Consider the following 24,601-nt stretch of genomic DNA (forward strand, 5'->3'; position numbering starts at 1 on the left):
GGAGAAAGCTCAGTTCTAGGTTTAAAGACAAATCCATGACATATCGTAACAACTGCAGTGAACTTCTTCAGATGATCTTAATGACCGAAGGATGAATCATTCAGAAATAATTGTTCTCTTGAGTATTATGGACCCCCCCGCTATAAACTGTAAGGCTTTAAATGTACTTCATATTTCATCTAGAAATAAGTGGGCAGCTAGAACAATGTTTTTAGCACAAGTCTAAAGGGAACTTCTTGAGTTCCTTCAGCATCCAATCACGTTCGAAAGTCCTGATTTAAAGGAAATTTCCAAAGTTACCCTACAGGCAGTTGTTAAAACCCAGAGCTTATCAGAATGTGCACAGAAATTTTAAAGTCTCTTTCTTCCAAAAGGGGTGTGTTTGGTGCTTATAGAGTGGTACACAGTTTGTAATTAAAAAGTATTCCTGGATTTTCAAAATCAAATCAAAAACAGCTGAGCAGTCAAGAAAAAATTAAGAGAGTCACACTTTGTTTCTTACTCCCATCCTTCACCTCCATTACCCAAGAACCAACGTGAAACTCTTTACAATGGATGTAAGTTTTTTTCTTTATCATATGCCATGGAACCTGCCCCCCCCCTTCTCCAAACCAGAGAAGTCTACCTCTTCACTTCATGAGGAGGCCAGCTCCCTTGTGTGTTCTTTTAATCCCTGACTCCCAATATTTCCCTTTCAGAGAATTTTTTTCAGCATTCTCTTCCACTCATGTCTTCTAGCACCTCTTTAGCAATAGCAATAGCAGTTAGACTTATATACCGCTTCATAGGGCTTTCAGCCCTCTCTAAGCGGTTTACAGAGTCAGCATATCGCCCCCACAGTCTGGGTCCTCATTTCACCCACCTCGGAAGGATGGAAGGCTGAGTCAACCTTGAGCTGGTGAGATTAGAACCGCTGAACTGCAGATAACAGTCAGCTGAAGTGGCCTGCAGTACTGCACCCTAACCACTGCGCCACCTCGGCTCTTAATTTCCCTTGATCTCTCTTTTTTGACCTCCAAGGTTTTTTTTTAAACAGAAAGAACCGAACTCCCTTTGGTTTTGCTTGGATAAACATTCCCCTCTCCCTCCTACAGATTAGAATTCTAAGGTGATTGCTAGATTTTCATAGTGGCCATTCCGTTGGTTTACATACTGTATATTCAGACGTGCTTTACTAGGAAAGCAGATAATTTGATTATTTCCCTGAGGGAGACAAGGGTAGAGAGTATAGCAGTGGTGGGATTCAAATAATTTACCAACCAGTTCTCTGCCCTAATGTCCAGCTGGGTAGGCGGGGCTCGGTGGTCATGTGATCATGTGGGCATGGCCAAGTCAATGTCACTCAGGTCGATGGGCGCTTTGCCTTAGTTGTTACAATGGTATCAAGGGTTAACCGGAGAGGCACTTTCTGTAAACAGGGCAATAAAGCTTAGGCTAGAAACAACACCAGAATGTTTCCTTCCTGCCTTCCTTACAGGATTAGCCCTGTAAAGTGGAGAAAAAAAACCAAAAGATTTCTTCCAACAACCGGTTCTCCGACCTGCTTAGAAAGTTACCAACTGGTTCTCCCGAATAGGTGCGAACCGGCTGAATCCCAGCACTGGAGCATAGGCTCTGTGGAGAATGAATTGGGGCTGTGGAAGTTTGCTTGTTTTTTCTTACCTGCAGCAGATTCTAGAGTTAATGGGTGGTGGGGAGGGAGTATTCATTATAGTAACTGGTTTTCAATGAATTCAGATGTCTATAAGGCCATGTATTCGTAATTTTAGCATATTCTTCATAGAGGTAGGGTGGGATTCTTTTTAGTGGGCCTATATTGTAGCAAACATTTTCAGAATTCTTCTATAGTTTTGAGATATGTCATCTTCTGCAGTAACAAAATTGTGAGTGGCAGATATAGGGGGCCCTTTGTAGGAAGTAAAAAGTAATACTTTCTAACCATTCACGGCCTGATAAATTCTAATAGAATTGCTTCTTGAATGGTATGAAACCAGTTCCAGGAATCAGTGGCTTTTTAATGCTCAAGAAAAAATTGCCATTTCTCAGAAGTGTTTTTTTTTTTAATTAAGAAAATGATGTTGAAAAAGTACTGATTCTGATGGCTAAATTTGTAGCGTTTGTCTTCATTTAATTTTTTTTACTATATGATATCATTTTTGCTTTTGACTGTCAAGATTTCCTAAAATGCAGAGCACTTACTGCCACAAAATAAAAACCTTTTACAGAATGCCATTCCATGCCAATTATCCCAGCCTAGCAGGATGTCAAGTTAAAAGTTTAGGGATGCTCTTGAGCAATTTTAGCAATAAAAAAAAAAGATAGTACTGAAATGTATGGTTCAAAAGTTTTCATGATTCCCTGTAGGACAGCTCCTTTTTCTTGTGCCGTAGAAGTCCCCAAGATTTAGGCACTTTGCGGGAATGAATGAATAAGTGAATTAAAGAATAAAGAATGAATGAATCAGTGGTGGGATTCAGCCAGTTCGCACCTATTCGGGAGAACCGGTGGGTAACTTTCTAAGCAGTTCGGAGAACCGGTTGTTGGAAGAAATCTCATTTTGTTTCTCTCCACTTCACAGGGCTAATCCTGTAAGGAAGGCAGGAAGGAAACATTCTAGTGTTGTTTCTAGCCTAATCTTTATTGACCTGCTTACAGAAACTGCCTCTCCGGTTAACCCTTATTACATTGTAACAGCTAAGGCGAAGCGCCCATCGATGTGAGTGATGTTGAGTTGGCCATGCCCACCCAGTCACATGACCACCAAGCCCCACCTACCCTGCTGGTTATTAGGGAAGAGAACCAGTTGTTAAATTATTTGAATCCCACCACTGGAATGAATGAATGAATTAATTAAAGAATGAATGAATGAATGAATGAATGAATGAATGAATGAATGAATGAACGTTTAGCACATCAGTCCTAAAATAAGCTGTTACTTCTTTACATTCAAGGGTTCTTCTGGTGAACGTGGTCCAGCAGGAACAGCCGGCCCAATTGGTTTACCAGGACGTCCTGGACCACAAGGTCCGCCAGGCCCTGCAGGAGAAAAGGGAGGTCCGGTAAGTAATTCTGAAGACAGCACATGTTAAGACTATGATATTATAAAACGCATTACCTTTCATATTTGCTAATGTTAGTTCTTCACACTCCAGCACTTTCCTATTGCATATGTGCCAGGCATACTCCTTTTCTGCAGTATTTACAACAGAGTTCTGCAAAAATTTAATTAAACTCTATGACAGTTTGGTACACTTTATCAGACCTTTAAAACCTAGGGAGAGAGGTTAAGCAGAACAGATAATTACGAACACAATAAGGGCTGTGTTTGGTTATAAAATATTTTGTTAAAATGTAGGTTTGTTTTAAACCTAGTGCCCTGTTCTATTTTAATGCACTCATTTATTTTTTCCCCTTCCTTATCATATTTCATTAAAGTTATTCCTACTATGTCTAGCTTGTAAGTGAAAATGTATATTGATAGATAAAAAGACTCCTGGAATTCAATATAAGAGGTGCTCGGAGTCGGAACCCTGTCCAGGGTCCTTCACATCCTCCAGAGCCGACTCATAAGGCCCCTCGCTGTCGGAGTCTGGTGGCAGCTCCGACAGCTCCTGCTGGGCCACAACAGGATCCTTTGAGTCAGGACCATGAGGCCACTCTCCTACAGATATTTGAATTCCGGACAGTGAAAAACTGTAGGAGATTATGTCAACAGCCCCATATCAGTGGAGGAAGAGAGCTTGGAATTCATAACAGGTCAATAGAGCTGAGGTTAATGAGATATCTGGGGAAGTTAACATGGCTTTATTTAGTACTGCTTAATTGCTCACATTTAATTCAAGTACAATTCCTTGTTTCTGAAATAAATGCATTGCCTCTATTTCTACATATAAATGGACCCTTGCAATGCTCCTGTTTAGTCTTCCAGGCAGCTGTGTTTTGTTTCAGAATACTCCTCTCTTACTGACATTGAATTACCTACTTTATTTGGGTAACGTTTATAGCATTAGCTATAAAATTGGGGAAAAAAAGGTATTCAGGGTTTTTTTATTTGTTTGGTTAGGGTATTTTTGATCCTTTCATATATTTTCAATTTCATTTCTGTCTGCAATCTTTAGGAAGCCATGTTATTTGTATTCTTATTTCTATTTCCTGGCCTGTTATTTATAATGCACGGATCATAAAGATGTATTGAAATTCTGAAACGCAGACACTAGTTACCAAGCAACTTAAACTCTTTCGCGGCATGACATCCTGATTTCTGCAATTCATATGTATGAGTCCTGATCAGGACTGAATGAACAAGAAGAGAAGATCTGAAATGCTGTCGCTGAATTTGCTAAAATGGATCCAGGGATAAAAGCTTGTGAAAGACTTAAAGAACAAAGCTAGGGAAACCTGGGAATAGGTTTCTCATCACAACCACTCAACAATTTTAAAACCTGTTCTTTGCCGCTCAGATATTCAACTTGGACAATTATAATCAATCAAGCAATTACAAGTACAGAATCTACCAAATACATCCAGATTAGAATTTCTCCTACACACTCCTATTCTTCTTTTAAGATATTTAATGTTAGCTCTCCTTTTTTTGGTTGTTTCGCAGCCTCAGAGAAAAAGTCAGTAGTTGAATGGGCAACAAGAGTTTTCAGTCGTGCATCCTGTCTTTCAAATACACTCTCTTGGATGCTTTAACTCACAGTATTTTAGCACTTGGCTGACATGCTTTTGTTTTGTAAATCTTTTAAAATTAAGATTTCAGCGAGAGTAGGACAAAATACATCCCTTTGCCTACTACACCCTTCTTTGTGGAATGAATCAATCTCTGTAATTCTGCATAATGCGCTACATTTTTTTTTCTTTTAAGAAAATATTAGTGATTTTAAAAGCCCACAGAGAGGCAAAAGGGAAAGAAAAAAAAATTGGTGAAATACAATATTTATAAATGAACAATTGAAGTACCAAAATAATACAGTTAACGCTCGGCATAATTTTGATTAGAAATTAGCCAATGAATTTAGTAAATTATACCGTGTTTCCCCGAAAATAAGACAGGATCTTATTTTCTTTTGACTCCTGAAATAAGCAACTGGCCTTATTTTCGGGGAGGTCTTATTATTTTTGAGGTGGAGGAGTCGGTGAGCGTGCGTCATGGTTACCTCATGGCTGCTGCTGTGTTGCAATATTTTCAGGGTGGGCTTATTTTAACACATGCGCTCAAAAGCCCAATTGGTCTTATTATGTGGGGAGGTTCTTATTTTCAGGGAAACAGGGTATGTAAGAATATTAAATCATTTTAACAATATAAGTGAGAATGTACAGTACTGAGCTGAGCACTAAGATCTTATAGATCTTTCATCTTTTAGAACCCACTACTGTCGACTGACAATTTCCCCTCCCCCTGGAAACAGGCAATTGATCACAAGCTGGGCTCTTATGGGCTCTCATCATTATTCTTAATGTCCCTAGGCTTTGAGCAAGCAGAGCAAGTAGTAATCAATAGAATGAGGGACATGGAGTTCCAAGAAGAACTAAATAGGTTGCCTCTCCACAGTAGGGACAGAATCAAACAGGGTGTGTGGGAATCGGCAAGATATCTAAATGACCTGATCTTCCCAAAACAAAGAATAGCTTTCTTCAGAGCCAGATTTAACCTTCTTCCTTCAGCACTCCTCCAGGGCAGGTATAAGAGAACATCTATAGCAGAACGGGTTTGTATATGTGGTAGAGGAGAAGTGGAAGATAATTCACATGTTCTATTACACTGCAAGTTATTCAGAGCTTGTAGGTCTGCACATATTCTCCCCTTATTAGAGAGATTGCCAGGGAGGGCAGACCATTTTTATCTAGGCTTCCTCCTCCAGGACACTAACCCGGTTACCACGTATGCAGTGGCAAAGTTCTGTGCTGCTGCAATGTCCGTAAGAAAAAAAATTGGCTACAGAAGTATAGTTGTCATCTTGTACCAATTATCTGGACATACCTCTAACCATCTCTGGACCATTATGTTATTATCCGCTTTTAATGTCAATACTTTTTAATTATATTTTAACGTTAGTATTTTTTGATATAGTGTAAAAACTAATGTGTATTGCTGGTCTTTGACCGTAATAAAAATTTTACTTACTTACTTACTCATCTTTTAGAACTACCAATTATTTATCACTAATATTATGAACGATGGCTTGTTTTTGGAAACAGGGTGAAAAAGGTCCTCAGGGACCAGCTGGACGTGATGGAATACAGGGACCTGTGGGTCTTCCGGGACCTGCAGGAGCAGCTGGTTCTCCTGGAGAAGATGGTGACAAGGTCAGTTGATAATCATTCTGTTTTTCTTTTGACGTTAATTACTACAACTTCCTTGAACTGGTGCCTTCTGAAAGTCTGATTGCACCAATGCAAGGGAGAAAGGATGCGTGGGAGAAGATAATTTAACCTTGGTTGCAAAATATATGTCCTGACAACTGTTCCTTTCTCATGTATTTCTACATTATTATGTTGAATGTTGAATGTTGATTTTATTTATATGCTGCCCTTTTCCCCTGAAGGGGACTCAGGGCGGCTCACAAGTCAAACCAGACAAAATTAAAAACGACACAAAACAATGCATGGTTTAAAACACACAACAACCATACCATTCGAGACGGGGGCAACGGTTCTTTAGCCCCAGGCCTGTCGGAACAGCCAGGTTTTAAGGGCTTTGCAGAAGGCCTGGAGGGTGGTGAGGGTTCGAATCTCCATGGGGAGTTCGTTCCAGAGGGTCGGAGCAGCCACAGAGAAGGCTCTCCTCCGGGTAATCGCCAGTCGACACTTATTAATATTCTTTTCAGTTGTTTTGGAAAGACTAATAGGAAGTCTAGCTGGATAGTCCTTCCTATCTGCAACTTACGCTGTGCACATACATTAGCAGCTACTTCTTTATTCATTGGTAAACTTTTAGTAATAGCATCACATCTTACACAGACGAAAACTTAATTATAGTACTATTCAGACATTATGTTTCAGACCCCTTCCATATATGGGGTTTGGCAGATACATGGCACTTTCCTCTGTTGTCACTACTTCTTGGGGTTTCCGTGCAGCTTTACGTGTTCAATGAATGATCTCTTGGTTCAGCTCCTATTGCTGAGGAAACATATTGAAGACAGATTTGCAAACTTTCCACCAATGTTGCAAGATAGGTGGTTTCTTACCAGCAAATCTCCTGGATGTTTGTATTTTATTTTTTCCCCTTTTTTCAGATTAAACCTTGTTCCCAAATCCATTCCACTATCTCCCCATTCTCCATTAATATACTAAAGAATGGCTTTTCCACTTCGGCTAAGTGGAGGCCATGTGGGGTTTTTACAAAATGCATGTTTCTGGTGGAAAAAAAATAGAAATATAAAGCAAGAACAGAGAGCCAATTTGATCATATCTTCTATGCTTCCCCATTGGCCAGCTAAACAGACAGCTTATTAATTTAAGGGATGGGAGCAAGCACCACATAGTGTAGGTGAAAAGATTTATTTATTATTTATTTATTATTAAAATTTATATGCCGCCCAATCCTGAAGGACTCCGGGCGGCTTACAAAAGAAGAAGAAAAAAGAAGAAGAAAATAAGAGAAAGGCAGTTTAAAATCACAAAACACACGCATTCGTTCTGATCGGGGCCGGACCTCAACAATGAGGTCAACAGCCCCAGGCCTGCCGGAAAAGCCAGGTTTTTACAGCTTTCCTGAAGGCCATGAGAGTGGGTAAGGTCCGGATCTCTGGGGGTAGCTGATTCCAAAGGGTCGGAGCAACCACAGAGAAGGCTCTCCTCCAGGGGCCCGCCAGCCGACACTGTCTGGCTGACGGCATCCGAAGGAGGCCCAATCTGTGGGATCTTATTGGCCGCTGGGAGGTATGTGGCAGTAGGTGGTCTCGTAGGTAGAAAAGATTGCTTATATTCGGGGAGGATGGTGATGCTGGTGGTATGGGCCTCAGATTGGTAAAATAGGAGTTATATTTCTCATGTACCCAGTATCTCAGTATGTCCAAAAATGGTGCACACTACTTTTTAATGAACTATCATTTCTGTTTTAATAAAAAGATTAGGAAAATGTAGCTTCCAGATTTGAAACAAACAGCCAACTTCAAAGTAAGGTTTATTAAATCTTAGTATGTTTCAAAGCTGGTCATTTGAGATGAAATGGAAATCTATTTTTAATTACTTTTTTTTTACTTATTCACACCTTAGAGAGGGGATTATGTGTACAGGGCAAACTTAACAATATTTTTATATTATGTTTTTTTGATCATGGACACCTTACAGACAGAAGAAAGCAGTCAATCCCAATTATAGTAACTTTATATTGAAGGAGGCGTGAAGGTAAAACAAAGGTAGCAGTTTCCTTATTATAAAATTGAGAAAAAAAGTAAATTTCAACGCAAGCACGCTGCACTTCGAGCTTTAGCGGGCAATATGTCACCAAATCTCTCGTACCAAAATGTGATTGATCAACCCAAAATTGTCCTCCTCCAGGCTGCCACTCAAAGGCAGAGAGAATAATATGGTGACATTTGAAGGTAGCTCAGTATTGACTACTGTTAACAAAGAAATGGGTCCTTTAAAGAAAGACGTAATACCTTTCTTTTGATTGCAGGGTGAAATTGGAGAACCGGGTCAAAAGGGAAGTAAGGGTGACAAGGGAGAAAATGTAAGTCTTTTTTCTATTCCTTCCCCCCACTTTGGTTACTGCCTTTACTATATTGCTTTTTTATTGCTTGGCAAAAAGGAAATAAATGCATGAAACAAAATGTATCAAAAACCAGTATTCTCAACGAGCAAGAAAAATGTCTATTTATTTTTTTGCAGAAAGATTCACATTTCTAATTAATAAGATAAAGAAGGGGCTTCATATTTCTTGATAATGCTTTTTGATGATTTTTATATTTCTTCAATGTGATCCAACTTCTCGTCTTTTCACCCCTGTCCTTGACAAATCAAAGCTTCTTTTTCTCTGTAACCCAACTCCTTTGTGGTTGCACATCTTCCTAAACCTGAAAAAAAAAACCAAAGAAAGAGGAGACCCTGGGTTACCACTATTCAGAGGTGGGTTCCTACAGGTTCGCACTGGTTTGGAAGAACCGGTTCGTCAAATCTACCGAACCGGTTAGAAGAGGTTCCACCAGTGGACCCAGAAACCAGGCCACACCTACAGAAGAGGTTCCAAAAACAATTTTTTGAAACCCACCACTGCCACTATTCCAAGAGATCTTTGTAGTTGGCCAGATACTCAAATAAAGCTAGTTCTTTTCCCTGCTGTTGAAGTAATAATAATCGCTGGACTTTCTGAACTTTGCAGCTATGGAGATAGATCTCTCCCCCAGATTTATCCCTGCAATTTCTCCTATTTTAGCAAGAAATAAGATGCTGCTTGTCACACCCATAAATACTACATGTGGCAGTCTACTTACCAGGAGAAAAGGATTCCATTAAATATTCTTCGGATTCTTAGCTTGACTTATTTTGTTTTAGACGTTTAACAGATTGTGAAAACTTTTGATTTATTTTTGAAGGGCATTTTGATTGCCGTAGCTAATTACTGTTATTCATACATGAGGCTCCTTTTTTTCTGTTAATCATTTGTTTTATATATATATATAATAATTATATCTGCTGTCACTGTATTTCACATTGTTTTCTAGGAGTGCAGAATGTTGAAATATTAGGTGACAGCATACCTTATTATGTTTTACGGTTTGTCAGTCACCTTGGGCAACTTGGTGACATGTGAAAATAGAAGCGGGTGGATTTGAAATATTTTCTTACCATTTATTTCTTACAGAAATGATCAAGTTTAATCTTCCTGCAGTGCTTTTCTCTTTTCCATATGTGCTTATTATACAATACTGAATTAATATGGAAAAAGAAACATATGTATTTTCCATGTTTGGGAAAATATTGCAAATGTTAGTAACAATACAACTTTTTAGACATGTTTGCCACCATCTGTATTCTATCGATCTCTAGCAAAATGGTTAAAATACCTTTCTTTTTTAATAAACAAAAACTTCATAGAAATATGAAAAAAGTATTATATTTATGTTTCACAAAGCTTAGAATCAAATTTTACTTTGAGGAGATTTACTAGAATATTTTTAATAAAGTTCACCTGATTGCAAAGTAAAAACTGCAGGTAGCTAATTTCATTTAGTTATAGATGCTGCTTATTATGTAATTATTCTTTCTTAGTTTTCATGTTAGCATTTTTTCTACATGGGTACTTTTAGCCAATCATGTGTTGGTGTATATGTCAGAAATATGTATCAATGCTCAAATTTTGGATGTGGTCAGTCATATACCTAATATGGATCATCTTCATTTTTAGTGATGGTTACTAAATTGTTCTGACCCACCTCCTCCATCCAGGAACGAAAGCCGAAACCAACGTAAATGAAAAGGTTTCTTTTAATCAGTCCAGACTCTCGTTGGCTTCCAGCCGCATAAACAAAGAGATAAGCACTCTGGAAGCAAGTCCTACAAAACTTGGCAGCAATGCAAACAAACTCTGGCAGCAATCCAGCCTGCCAAGTTTGTTTCGTGTTAGTCCTTAACGTTGACTTCTGCAGAAAGGCGTGGCACAAGCAGTCTCTTTTATAATCAGGAGAGGATCTTAATGAGCATCAGCTGAGCATAATCACCTCTTGTAATTACGCCGTTGTTCTTGACGCCGAGTAGCCCTTCGATGGCGTGCATCCCGGAACAACTCACAGTTGTTTTCTGGATCACTCACTCTTGTCTCCTCCCCACTGATCCAAGGCTCAGATGCCACCTGGTGGCCAACCAGTCTCTCCTTGCCCTGCGAGGAGTCAGAACCCTGTTCAGGGTCCTCCACATCCTCCAGGGCCGGCTCATAAGACCCCTCGCCGTCGGAGTTTGGTGGCAGCTCCAACGGCTCCTGCCGGGCCACAACACTAAATTATTATAATTTTAACTGTCATTGCTCAATAAGCATCATGTAAATATGAGCACATTTTAATATGATTGCAAGATCCTCTGATGCGTTTAAATTTAAGTCTTTTGTTTAGTTTTACCTTTCTTAAGAACAAGTCAGTGTGGAAGGACTATTTTCAAGAAATATATGTCATAAAATAAAATCTTATTTTAAATAAATAAAACATTATTCAGGCTTATTCACTGAACAGTAATATTCTATTCAATTTACTATTTAAATGGCAATAGTAATTATTGTCATTTAAAATTCCTTTTTTATTTATCCAAGCTTGACTATTTGGTATCAAGTACTAGTGATAATGCCCTTAACCTATAACAACAGGAAGAACGTTTAAGTTAATTCCTGGCCCAATATTTCAAAGGTTAGGGGAAGATGTCATCATTCCCTTTCTGTCAGTCTACATCAGGGGTGTCAAACTGGCAGCTCACAGGCCAGATGCATCACGCACGGGCCACGCCCGTGCCCAGCTCTGCAATTGGCAAAATGTCACGTTGCAAAATGTCACATGATGGCAATGTGACACAGAAAATTTGACATCCGTGGTCTACATTATGGACTACATAGAAAGGAAAGTCCTTGTTGAAAGACTAATTCTTTTCAATTCCTTCCTTCCTTTTCTTTCCAGCCAGTTGCATTAATTCTTTGTGCCGAACTGTAGCTTAAGCTTGTTGAATTTGCTTTCCTTTTTCCTACCTCTTGTGTAATTGATTTGATATTTTAAATCTGAGAAGAAGAAGATTGTGCTTGCTATCTGCAAACTTCTCTGCCCTTTCAGCTGAAGACAAAGATAAGAAGGGTGCAAATGAATGAGTAAATTAAAAAGCTGGAATATTAAAACCTGTTTATTAAAAAAAGCAGGACTGATGCATGGAGAAGATTGGGGGGAAAAAATAATCCACCAATAACCCCAGAACATTGGTCTGTTTCAATGAATGTAATAAAGCTCCATCTCTTCAAAGAAATATGGTAATGCATGTTATATTTGAATAATGTAAGATGTATATTTGAATAATGTATTTTTTTTTTGTTTTTTGTTTTTTTTGCCAGGGACCTTCAGGGCCACCTGGTCTTCAAGGCCCCATTGGTGCTCCTGGAATAGCTGTAAGTTTCCTGCTTATTGCAAATGAATTCTTCAAAACTTTTTGTATCTTAAAAAAAAATCTCACTGCACATTGCAAAGGTTTAGAAATGATTTTACACAGCCTAAAACCTGGATTTTTTTTTAAAAAAAAAATCTTCCAGGACTCTATGACTCTATGCAAGGTTAATATAAGCTTCAGTGTTAAATCAAATGCCATTCTGCTTCCTTTGTTCATTAGTGTGACATCACAAAAGAAAAACACATATATTTTTTTTTGGCAAAGGTTGAGCACAAAAGCATCCTTTTCAATGGCTTTAAACAGTGTACGCGTGTTTCATGGACTGTGCATAACCCACTGCTTAATTTTGCATTCATTTTAAAAAGAATCCATCTTTGTGAATCAGCCACAAAGTCTATTATGGATTGCATCCCTTAGGACTTTTTCCAGGGTAATATCTAATCAAGAAAATTATGTAACGATTTCAGATAACAGTGAAAGACAGCATCATCATCCACGTATTTAGCCTTTTTTCCCCCTCCGTTGAGTAGGACGAACTGCTCTTGGCTAATAAATGGTACTTTTGATATTTCTATGACAAGCATCCGGACCCCCTCACAATTTACAATTTATAAGAGCCCAGGTGGCGCACTTGTTAGGGTACAGTACTGCAGGCCACTTCAGCTGACTGTTATCTGCAGCTCAGCGGTTCTAATCTCACCGGCTCAGGGTTGACTCAGCCTTCCATCCTTCCGAGGTGGGTGAAATGAGGACCCAGATTGTTGGGGGCGATAGGCTGACTCTGTAAACCGCTTAGAGAGGGCTGAAAGCCCTATGAAGCAGTATAGAAGTCTAACTGCTATTGCTATTGCTATTTACTCTTTTAGAATGTCTGTTTCCCATGGTTGAATTTACGGAATCATTTGCAAGAAATGAGGCAAAGCGAGAAATCTGGCACACCGTTAAGCCACTGCCTCAGCACAATTGAAGTCCATGAGATGTTTTCGAAGCTCACCAAGTTGGGTTCAGAATCTGGAGAGGGAGTTCTCCCCCATTTCCTAGATCTGTATTTTTTTTATACAATCAATGGAGCTGAAATTGTTGGGATATACTTTACATTTTGAGTCAGTTATACCTATTTCAATTTACAGGGAGGTGATGGAGAGCCTGGTCCAAGAGGACAGCAAGGGATGTTTGGACAGAAAGGCGATGAAGGCTCACGAGGCTTTCCTGGTCCTCCAGGACCTATTGGCCTTCAGGTAGTTTTTTTTATTGTATTATCCTTCCTGCATATATTATTCTTTTTTTCCCATCCATTGTAAAGTGGAGCATATTTAAAAATAAAGGCTAAAAAGGTCAAGGTTCCCTTCGCACATATGTGCTAACTGTTTCTGACTCTAGGGGGCGGTGCTCATCTCCTTTTCAAACCCAAAGAGCCAGCACTGTCCGAAGACGTCTCCGTGGTCATGTGGCCCACATGACTAAATGCTGAAGGTGCACTGTTACTTTCCCACCAAAAGTGGTCCCTATTTTTCTACTTACATTTTTATGTGCTTTTGAACTGCTAGGTTGGCAGAAGCTGGGACAAGTAATAGGAGCTCACTCCGTTACATGGTGCTAGGTATTCGAACTGCTGAACCGCCAACCTTTCTGATCAACAAGCTCAGCATCTTAGCCATTAAGCCACTGCGTCCTTATAAAAAATGGCTACTTTTACATAATAAACTGTTCTGACACCCCCCCCCCCGTCCTACACCAAAGCATGCCGAGACAAAGATTTATTAACCCACAGACAGGACCTTGGCAGCAAGCCAACACAGACTAGACTTTGGCAGCAATCCAGCCTGCCAAGCTAGCCACGAGAGTTCTCCAGCTCTAGTGAATACGTTGACTCCTGCAACGAGTGTGTGCACAATCATTCCTTTTATAGTCTTGAGAGGAGCCTAATTACCACCAGCTGAGTGCAATTATCTCCTGTAACTGTGTAATGGTTCCTTACGCCTATTAGCTTTCCGTTGCCGGGCATCCAAGACCAATTCCCTTGTCTCCTCCCCACTGCTCCAATGCATGATGTCAGGAGCACACTCCCTTGTCTCCTCCACACTGGTCCAAGGCTCAGGCGCATCCTGGTGGCCAACCAGCATCTCTGCACCCTGCTCAGAGTCGGAACCTGTCCAGGGTCTTCCACATCCTCCAGAGCCGACTCATAGCTGTCAGAGTCTGGTGGCAGCTCCAACGGCTCCTGCTGGGCCACAAAAATAAACCAATACAGACTAGTGATAGTAACAACAAATAAATCCTTAAATCATCATTCCAAATCATCATATAAAGTTTTTAGAATTGCTGGCAAATCACTAACGCAGAGACAGGGAGGTGCCTATTCAGTTTTTTAAAGGCAAGGTTTGGATCATAATTATCCTCCACTACAAAAATCATGGAAGGGATGGTAAGCCATCCCAAAACACTGGATCTCTCATCAAGAGGTCCACACAAAAAAAAATAGGAGACAAAAAACAATTCTCATCATTCAAGGGCTTTCCCGGGATTTCTTTCTGCAGGGACAGCTGTTTCATTTCAAAGCTCCAGAAGGGAATTAATGAGTCAATCTGCTGCCTACTTTACAAAGTAAAATACATTCCAGTGTAAAATTGATTCAGTTCAGTGCAACATCTGGAACACTTTTTCTATTTAAAAATAAGTATTAAAATGGTTTGGATAAGAAAGGAAACATGTTTTTGAAACATTGTTTTTTTTAAAAAAAAAATGCAACAATTTAAAAGTTGCAAGATAATGAAATTACTATTATCGTAAAGTGACTGATGAATTTAGCATTTTGAGCTGCTCCACAATAGAAATACAGTGCAAATTTTGTCTGCATTGTAAGTGTTATATACTTCACCTTTGTGCAAGTTTAATTTAGTGGTGGTTGTGTGTGACTCATTAATCTGAGTTTTAAACAAATGCTGAAAAATGTTTCTTCCAATCTCATTTTCCTTTGTAATAATTTCTTGTACAATTTCTTGTACAAATGTGCTAATAAATGGCTACTGAGCAATCACACAGAATGCATAGTAACAAGAAAAATCATGTAGTGCATACAATATCTTTCTTTTTGTTATGAAGAATATTCCTTGATGTCAAATTTTACTCGATATATCCAAATTATCATCACATTGTCTGATACATTTGCAATCATACATACTAGAAAAGGTTTCAATAATACAAATCATTATTTTTAAACTGCTACCATTTAATAGCAGAGTTTCTTCCAATCTCAGTAGTAACTGATTCTGTCTTAATATTTCTTGTAAATAGGTTGGTGTTTTAAAGTCTTTTTCCTGGAATATCTGAACCTTGTTAGCTGTTCATCTGATAAAATGTGATGTCCCTCTTTCTATATCTTTTATTGTACAATCTCTCCTAAAAATAATAGGAAAACTCAACATAACCTTTCAGCAACACATCCCACTTATAGGGATGTACAAGCTTCTTACATCTTAAGGATTTTCAAGTTGTAATAACTGATATAAGTACAACTGATCAGATAGAATTAAGGCTTCTAAAGTGTATAATGAAACCGTTAATCCCAAAAGCACATTATAAAACGCCAAAGCTGTTGCCTAAAAACAAAAAATAAAATAATTCAAATATTTATTCAATATTTTTAACACACCTCTCCAAGGGGGGGGGGACCTGTTACAGAAAGAAAATAAAAATGAACAACAATAATAAATTGAAGTGATGTAAAGAAAAGGTAAATTTTAAAAAAGTACATGCCAGTATCAAATTCTTCAGAACATAAATTAGAAGAGAGGTTTTGACAGTGGGGACACTTAAGGGTGAGCCTATCAAGATTGTGCTTCAGAACAAATTTGAAAATAATTAGCATGCTTAACCTTAGAGACATCTATTCTCCCATAATTGCAATGGTACTATTGACAGACTGAAAAATTAAACTTTCACATTAACTGAGGACCCAAGTTTGAGATACAATAGACAGGTTTATGGCTCAATAAATCTTAATAACAAACTGATAGATTAGTTGTTAGTGTGTGTCATGTCAACAAATAGTAATTGATGAGATTCTAGCATCTTTAACAGGAAGCTCTTTGCTTTTTCTACAGTCACATCTGCAAGCAAGTAATTTGTAGGTAATGATTCATTCAAAGCATTGTGACCAGAATTGTCCGAATTGTTAGGACATCTGTGTATCTTTACTGAGATATTTACTGCCTTAAAATGCAATGTATACATATCTCCCAGCTCCTCCCTCCAGCCCAGAAATATCTATAGGGAAATCAAGTATGCACTTTTATTTATACTTATATCATGTCCTTCCTGTAAGTAGCTCAGGACAGCATACATTTCTTTTTACAAGTAGTCCTTGATTTACAACCATTCATTTGTGACTGTTTGAGGTCACAACAGCAGTGAAGTAAGTGATCTATGACCGGTTTCCACACTTACATCCATTGTAGCATCTCCATGGTCATGTGATCAAACTTTGGGCACTTGGCTACTGGAAGGCATTTATCATCAATTACTATTTGCATACAGGGTCATGACACTTGTCAGAACCACCTTAAATTACCTCACACACAGCACTGGCATGCATAAGACTATGATGTAAACTTGTTTTTTTAAAGGCATCTTTGGTTTGCGTTAAAACAACTTCGACACACGCAATGTTCTGATTGCACCACAAACGCAGTAGTCATCCTTACCTTTCACAGAGGCCCTGAGTTTTATAAGTATGAGCATGATAGTGTAGAATAATCATATCCAAGGACCAGTGGTGGGTTTCAAAAATTTTTGGAACCTCTTCTGTAGGTGTGACCTGCTTTCCGGGTCCACTGGTGGAACCTCTTCTAACCGGTTCGGTAGATTTGATGAACCAGTTCTACCGAATAGGTGCGAACTGGTAGGAACCCACCTCTGCAGCTTAGTATTCTGAGATTTATAATTTCAACATATGTGGAGGACATATATTTGAGATGGGTGGGTACAACATACATTATGCTTCATGATCCACTTTTCTGTTGATTATTTTATTAGAAATCTGCTACAATTTCAGCCTAAACCTTAGAGCATAAACCTGTCCAATAGCTTAATGAGCCAGAACTTTCCTATTTTCTTTTCTAAGCAAATTCTTTTAGTTCAGGCCCAATTTGTCTTTTCAATAGGAAAAGAGAATAGATTCTATTGACTTTAGCACTTGGGCCTAAGGTGAACAATTTGAACCTGATTCTTGAAGTATCACTCTGAAAAACATCCCATTATAAAGCTCTGTTACCTGCATTTAGTGCACATCGAGAGACTGTTCGAATAAGACTACAACAATAAATCTTGCAGTCAATGGAAAAGAAAGACAGCTTCTCCCAAGTGACTGAGTGTTCAAATAATCTGAAGTTCTGAATGAATCCAAGAGCAACATAGCTCATGAATGTCAGAATTCAATGCTGTGCAGTCAGTGATCAACATCTATTTACTGTGTCTTTAAATAATTCATAACACCTGCCATTAAATTATCTTTAGATACTGCTAATAAGTCAAGCTTTTATTGACTCTACAATTCTTCATTATTCACAATCAATGAATATATTTCATTATGCACATTACCATTCCTTATAGTTTCTTTGTTTAAATGCCACAAAGTTTATTCAACTTCCAAATAATTGGAATGAGCTGGATAAAGGATACAACCGGAAAAGAAAGTTTGTCTCATATATATGAGACTAAAAGTGGCTTATAAAAAGCCATTGTTATATAACTTTTTCCTCTTGCGTATTTGGTGAGAGTGGGAACAACTTGAATTTGCCTTACTTATTAATGCTAATCAACATAATTTGCAGTTTCTTATCTATGCAAAACTAGAATCAATTCTTCTTCTGTTTCTGTACTTCTCCCATTTATTTTCAGTGCTCTTCACTTTTTGAAAAATATACGTATATCTTGGGGAAGTGCTTGCAAAAAACATTAAGGGAATCGTGCCAGAATTTCTTTGTGCTTGAAGGCAGTACTAAATTAAATGTAGAAACAAGGTAGAATAAATTTATATTTTAAAAAAATTGAGCATTATAGAAAGCAAAAGAGAGATATTCTTTGATCGTTAATGATGTTACTGAAAGCTATAATTATCATATTTGAAAGATGAATGTTTTATTGCTGGATGGAAAAAAGATTTTGGATGTGTAGAAGGATAAGGACATTATTTTAGAAATGGAAAAAAATATAGCCAGCAGGTCACATATAACTTGAACCATTAAGGTGAGTTTTTCGCATAAACAGATCTCTTAAATATTAGATTCAACAAAAGTTTGACAGTATTGAAATCAGGATGTACGATTGCTATATAAGTGCTTTGGCAGATTTTAAAGTCAACATGTAAAATTATGATTTATGACTTTGGCATCTGGACTGAGTATACTATTCCCATTTTCTGAAAAGTATTTGTTTTGCTCTCAAATACAAGTACCTAGATACCAGGAGATTGTAGGTTCTAGTTCTGTCTTAATCACGAAAGCTGTGACGGCTGGGAAGGTAATTTGGACAATCACTCTCTCTCAGTCCAACCCACCTCAAAGGGCTGTTGTAGGGAACAAAAGGAGGAGGAAGGCCAGGGGTGGGTTGCTAATCCCATTCCAACCGGTTTGGTTGGAACGGGGCCAGCGGTGTCCTCGTGCACGCGCGCAGTTCACGCATGCATCTTAGCGCCTGCGCGATGCTCCAGCTGCTTGCGGAGACTCGCGCAGGCACTGTATGTGCCATCCAGCTGCTCGCGGAGAATCGCTCAGGAGCTGTATGTGCCATGCGCCTGCGTGGAAGCGCAGAAGCCTTCAAAGACCAGTAAGGAGCACGGGCGGATGGGTGGGCCCTTCGCCGTTCCCGGACGTTACTTACTTCCAGGTTCGCCGACCAACCGGTTTGCGGAGACCGCCGCGAACCGGTTGAAACCCACCCCTGAGGGAGGCGCATAATAAGTGTTCACCTCCTTCAGTTACTTATAAAGCAATAAAGGTTGGATAAAAATCTAATAATAACAACTTGCAGAAATATCAGACTGCTTCAAATTAAGCAGTTTGCACCTATTAAATTAAATCCTGATGCTTATCCTGATGGGATAAGCATCAGGATAGTGTCCTTTTCAATAGTTGAAACTTCTTGCCAGTCTACCATACATTTCAGTGCCAGGAAAAAACATTCTTTATCTGAGCCTTTTAAATAATAAACATTTTATCATGGAAGCCATCTTTAATTGTGCTTGAATTGCATTTTAGAATAATTTCATTTTGTGTTTTATGTTTCAATTTGTGGCATTTGTTGGTGAGTTCTTAGGGAACCATTCTCGTGAATCGGCAGTGCACATTCAGTTAGTAAAATGAATGCAATGAGATAAAAATGGAATGCATTTACACCACAAAAAGAAAACAAGACGAAGGCCTCATTCTCTGTATGATTTCCATGTGTTTACTTTAGAACTTTGGAAGGAAAAAAAATGCTAAGGAAATCTAGTGTTATAACCCAGCAACAACCTGTGTTGCGTTCTAATTGGTTGGTCAAGGCACAGCATCTGATTGGCTGGCCTCGTGACAGTTGGGCTTGACAGTTGCTTCTGGCTAGTATAAATACCCTGACAGTTGCAGGGAGAATCTTTGAATCGCTTGTCATCTGGTACTAATAAAGATCTGTCTTGCATACATGGCTCCTGCGTGTCAATCCCTCACAACAACAACCCACACTCACACACGTTTTACAAGACTGGCGACGAGGATGGGATTGATATGCGATTCCCGCAGAGCCTAACAACATCAGCCAACTAGTAAGGAGCCACAGGACAGCCAGAAGCCCTGTCGCTGCCTCACACACGAGTTTACAATATCTAGATTTCTCAAATCTTAGGCTAGAAAATGTTTACTGCCCTGGGCCTTTATTTGAACTATTCTATAATTAAAACTATGCATTTCTATTGCTGTTTCTTATCACTAGGGTCTTCCTGGGCCTCCAGGTGAAAAAGGTGAAAATGGCGATGTTGGTCCAATGGTAAGACATTCTTTCTCCTCTAAACGTTGATTCACCAAAGATTGTTCAAAATAAGGAGCAAATTAAACTTACTTTTCCCATTTCCTCTTGTTCAGACTTGTAATTTTGTAATATTGTTTGTGTTTTCTCTCTTGCAGGGTCCCCCAGGTCCTCCTGGCCCTAGAGGCCCTCAAGGTCCAAGCGGATCAGATGTAAGAAATACACAAACATCTAATGATGTTTACGCATGTATATGCATGCATCAGTGGTGGGTTTCAAAAATTGTTTGAACCTACTCTGTGGGTGTGGCCTCCTTTGTGGGAGTGGCTTGCCACCCATGTGACCGGATGGGAGTGGCTTGCCACCCATGTGATCGGATATGAAGATGCTGATGACACTTGTCAGAACCACCTTAAATTACCTCACACACAGCACTGGCATGCATAAGAATAGGATGTAAACTTGTTTTTTAAAAGGCATCTTTGGTTTGCGTTAAAACAACTTCAACACACGCAATGTTCTGATTGTACCACAAACACAGTAGTCATCCTTACCTTTCACAGAGGCACTGAGTTTTATAAATATGAGCTTGATAGTGTAGAATAATCATATCCAAGGACCAGTGGTGGGTTTCAAAAATTTTTGGAACCTCTTCTGTAGGTGTGGCCTGCTTTCCGGGTCCACTGGTGGAACCTCTTCTAACCGTTTCGGTAGATTTGACGAACCGGTTCTACCGAATAGGTGCGAACTGGTAGGAACCCACCTCTGGCATGCATGTAGTTTAAAACATAATTAACACATGACTCACCCTAAATATTCTTCTCATCCAAGGGTCCTCAAGGTCCATCAGGTTCAGCTGGCTCTGTTGGAGGAGTTGGTCAGAAGGTAAGAAAACACAGTGAAGTTTTTAAATTATTTTATACCTTGTGGAATAGAAAATACGCATTATCCCTCTGGTGTTCTGCTGAGAAATTGGAGCGTAGTGTCCATAAATCTCTGTCAACAGAAATACATTATCCTAAATATCTACTTTTGAACTCAGTGATGGTTACATTTTAGGGCATATGTGTAAAAATCAATATCTTGTTCCATAAGTGCCCATAGATTAGAGTTTGTTTTGCTGCAGGCAATTGGATGCTTGTGACAAAATGTATTATTATCATTGCACAGATGCTTAGGTTGGATTCAACGTTTTGTTGAACTAAACAGATGTTTTGCTGAGTCAGAGAGATATTTAGGTTGGATTTGACATTTTTGTCCATCTTGGAGACCTTTCCAAGGATGTGGCATTCAATTCAATTCAAACCTTTATTGTCTGAGGACAACATGTGTACAATGAAATTGGCTGAGCCTCCCTTCGTGCACTCCCCCCCAAAAAACACAATACAACTCACAATGAAAGTCAAAAATTCCCTACTGCTATTATTTATTTGTCTTGTATGCCGCCCACTCCCGGAGGACTCCGGGCAGCTCACAAAAGACAAGGGAAAGGGGGGAAATGAGACAAAGACAACATATTAAAAACAAGACCGCAACATTCACAATTTCCGTGGAGCTAGATGTTTCTCAGCTCCCCCCAGCCTGCTGGAACAGCCAGGACTTGGTGGTTTTGCGTAAGGCCGGGAGGGTAGTAAGGGTCCGGATCTCAACAGGGAGCTCGTTCCAGAGGGCCGGAGCTGCAACAGAGAAGGCTCTCCCCCGGGGAGAGTACTAACAAACACTCAGTCCTATTGCACAATGTGAACTTCTTGGACGTCACGCCGGCGTTGCAAGTCAGTCGTACTATATTGTTCCAGGGTTATTTTTCATTCAGGACTCTGACAGCCCACGGGTCTTCAGATGGGTTCTTCAGCCTGTTTGTGTGGCTGCCTATGCTTCTATATCTCCTTCCAGATGGTAGGAGAACAAAGAAGGGTTGACCAGGGTGTGAGTCGTCCCTGAGGATTTTCCTCTCTCTCTAGACAGATGTTGTTTGTTTCATGACGTTAAAAGTATCATCATTGGATGATGGAGGTCGTTGCAATTGACTGGTGGTAATTTTGTCAATGCCAATGGTATTCAAGTGGTGCTCCAAGTAGTTTGAAATTGCACCCAAGGCACCCTTTTTTTTTGGTACTATTTTTGCTTTCTTTTTCATAGTTGTTCTACTCCTATTTGTAGATCTTGGCATTTTGTGATTTTTTTTCCCCAATTGTTTTTCTTCTATTCTGAGTAGTGCCCTGTCTACTATCAAGACTTTTTTTTTTTCTTTCTTTCTCATTGATAATTGTTAAATCTGGCTTGTTATGTGGCAGGTGCCAAATTATTAATACTGCCTTTTTATATATAAAATCCCAAGGAAGTTCAGTAGGTGCAGCAGTGTCAAAACTATAGTTACCTGTTCTGACCCCCTCCCCTGTCCAGTAACAAATGCCGAGACAAGATTAACTGGAATTTCACAGCACTTTATTAGCAAGAAACCAAAACCTCGGTGGCTGAAAGCCAAGCATAACAAACAGATAAGAACCTTGGCAGCAACTCAGACTTCGACAAATAACAGCTTCTCCAGCGTTAGGATTGACGTTGAATCCTGCAAAACCAGGCTCCTCCCAGTCTCTCTTTAAATACTATCTTGAGAGGAGCCTAATTACAACCACCTGAGTCCAATTATCTTTGGTAACTGCGTAGCTGCTCTCTATGTCGATCTGCCCGGCGTTGCCGGGCATCGAGGAACAACTCCCTTAGCTCCTCCCCACTACTCCAATACAGGACTTCAGGATCACACTCCCTTGTCTCCTCTCCACTAGTCCAAGGCTCAGGTGCCTCCTGGTGGCCAACCAGCCTCTCTGCGCCCCGCTTGGAGTCGGAACCCTGTCCAGAGTCCTCCACATCCTCCAGAGCCGACTCATAGGGCCCCTAGCTGTTGGAGTCTGGTGGCAGCTCCAACGGCTTCTGCTGGGCCACAACAGTTGCCTTTGTTGAATTATTATTTAAAATTCTTTGTAATCTTGTGGGTAATGTAAAGAATTGGGGTTTTTTTAAATCAAAAATTGTTTCTCTATAAAAACAAATTGAATATACTATTTTGTGTGGAGTTTCCATTGTCACAATAAATTTGAAGAATAGAGATATTAAACTGTACCTGCAGATATAATCTAATCTAAAACATGTCTAAAATTTGAATTTGTCAAATTCAGAATCTACCAAAAGATAAGTTTGAAACTTTCTTTCCCATCCTTTTTGACTGTAAAGATACCCCCCTCCTCAATTTTTTAAAATACAACTTAAACACATTTTTAAAAAAAAAGAAAATATGGGAATGGTTACATTATGATTCTCTTTATTTGTATTTTAAGCATTTGCACTCAAGAATTGGGACCTTGGAAACTGAAATGGTATATTTCAAGTTTATAGAAACTAAGAGAAATTACACCCCCTTTCTGTATCTACCTCTATGTATTCAAAAGGACTAACCACATCATTCCCATGATCCTGGGATTATGGAGGTAAATTTGGATTATAATTGCTAAGTTCCTAGCTATATGGCTTTTTAAAGTTGGTCAAGAATATTGTGACATACAATCAACATATCCACAGGATGTCAAGTTGGAAAGAATACCATGTAATCAAATATGGGTTAAAATTTTGTATTATAGAAACATTACAGTACAGGCAATCATTGACCAATGGCGCAATTGGAATTAGACTAATATATTTTCACTTAACGTTATATCATTGTACATGACTGAAAATAGTTCTAGAGTAATAACTAATACCTAAAAATGAAATCATTTTTTCCTCTGTTTCTTAAAACTCATAAATGAGATTTCTGGCAGGTCTTTGAGAAGATTTCCAAACTGTCTTTGTTTTCTTGGCTTGAGTTGAAATCCTTGATCTTCCATTTCTTTTGATGTCTGAAATTTGGCATCAAATAAATTCTGTTTGAAGAGCTATCTAACTCTTTACCCTCCAGTTCAGATCTTTCATTGTGTAGTAATACTGACCAAAGGTGCGGGTCATACAAATAAGAAATTGTTATTTAATCATTGCCAGACATAGGAGACAAAAGTCTCCAGGCCTTTTCTTCTGCGTTGAAAAGAACACAGAAGAAGGACCAGCTATTTAATGTGGGTGCCATTGTTCTTCATTTTTAAGAAGACTATAGAATAAGTAAGTAAAGATTTTACCTTTCCCATTTCAATCTAGTTTTAATGCTCTGTTGCTTTAATGTTGACATCCATTGCAAGATATTGATTCTACAACGCTCATCACTTCATCTTCCTTTTCCTAGATTCCCGTCAAACCAAATCTCTTTCTTGTTAGCATTGTGTCAAAGGAAATGGACATATACAAACTATCATCTTTTTATTTGAATTAGCTTTTCTAGTTTTAGAAGCTATGCAAATGTTTGGCTGGTGCGTGCCCAAGCTATTACGAAATTCAAGGTTTGAAACTTGTTCAACTTTCCAGGAATATTCCTCTCACCGTAAAATCATACAGCACATTTTAATTTCTTGGACTCCTTCCATGCTGCAATTGT

At 39.0% G+C, this 24,601-nt stretch overlaps 1 protein-coding gene across 1 annotated transcript in view; it reads left to right on the plus strand.

The window, feature by feature from the left end:
* The window catches only part of COL11A1 (collagen type XI alpha 1 chain), a 283,501-nt gene that overhangs the window by 192,334 nt on the left and 66,566 nt on the right, over positions 1-24,601 (plus strand). The window contains exons 42-49 of the mRNA XM_087720747.1: positions 2,952-3,059; positions 6,202-6,309; positions 8,630-8,683; positions 12,032-12,085; positions 13,215-13,322; positions 20,050-20,103; positions 20,241-20,294; positions 20,914-20,967. Coding sequence (XP_087576873.1) covers positions 2,952-3,059; positions 6,202-6,309; positions 8,630-8,683; positions 12,032-12,085; positions 13,215-13,322; positions 20,050-20,103; positions 20,241-20,294; positions 20,914-20,967 — 594 coding nt within the window. The remainder of the gene's footprint in view (positions 1-2,951; positions 3,060-6,201; positions 6,310-8,629; positions 8,684-12,031; positions 12,086-13,214; positions 13,323-20,049; positions 20,104-20,240; positions 20,295-20,913; positions 20,968-24,601) is intronic.

Source organism: Thamnophis sirtalis, unplaced genomic scaffold (genome assembly GCF_051295495.1).
Source record: "Thamnophis sirtalis isolate CommonGarterSnake01/CBP01778 unplaced genomic scaffold, rThaSir2_p1.2 scaffold_7, whole genome shotgun sequence".
NCBI classification, from domain to species: domain Eukaryota; kingdom Metazoa; phylum Chordata; class Lepidosauria; order Squamata; family Natricidae; genus Thamnophis; species Thamnophis sirtalis.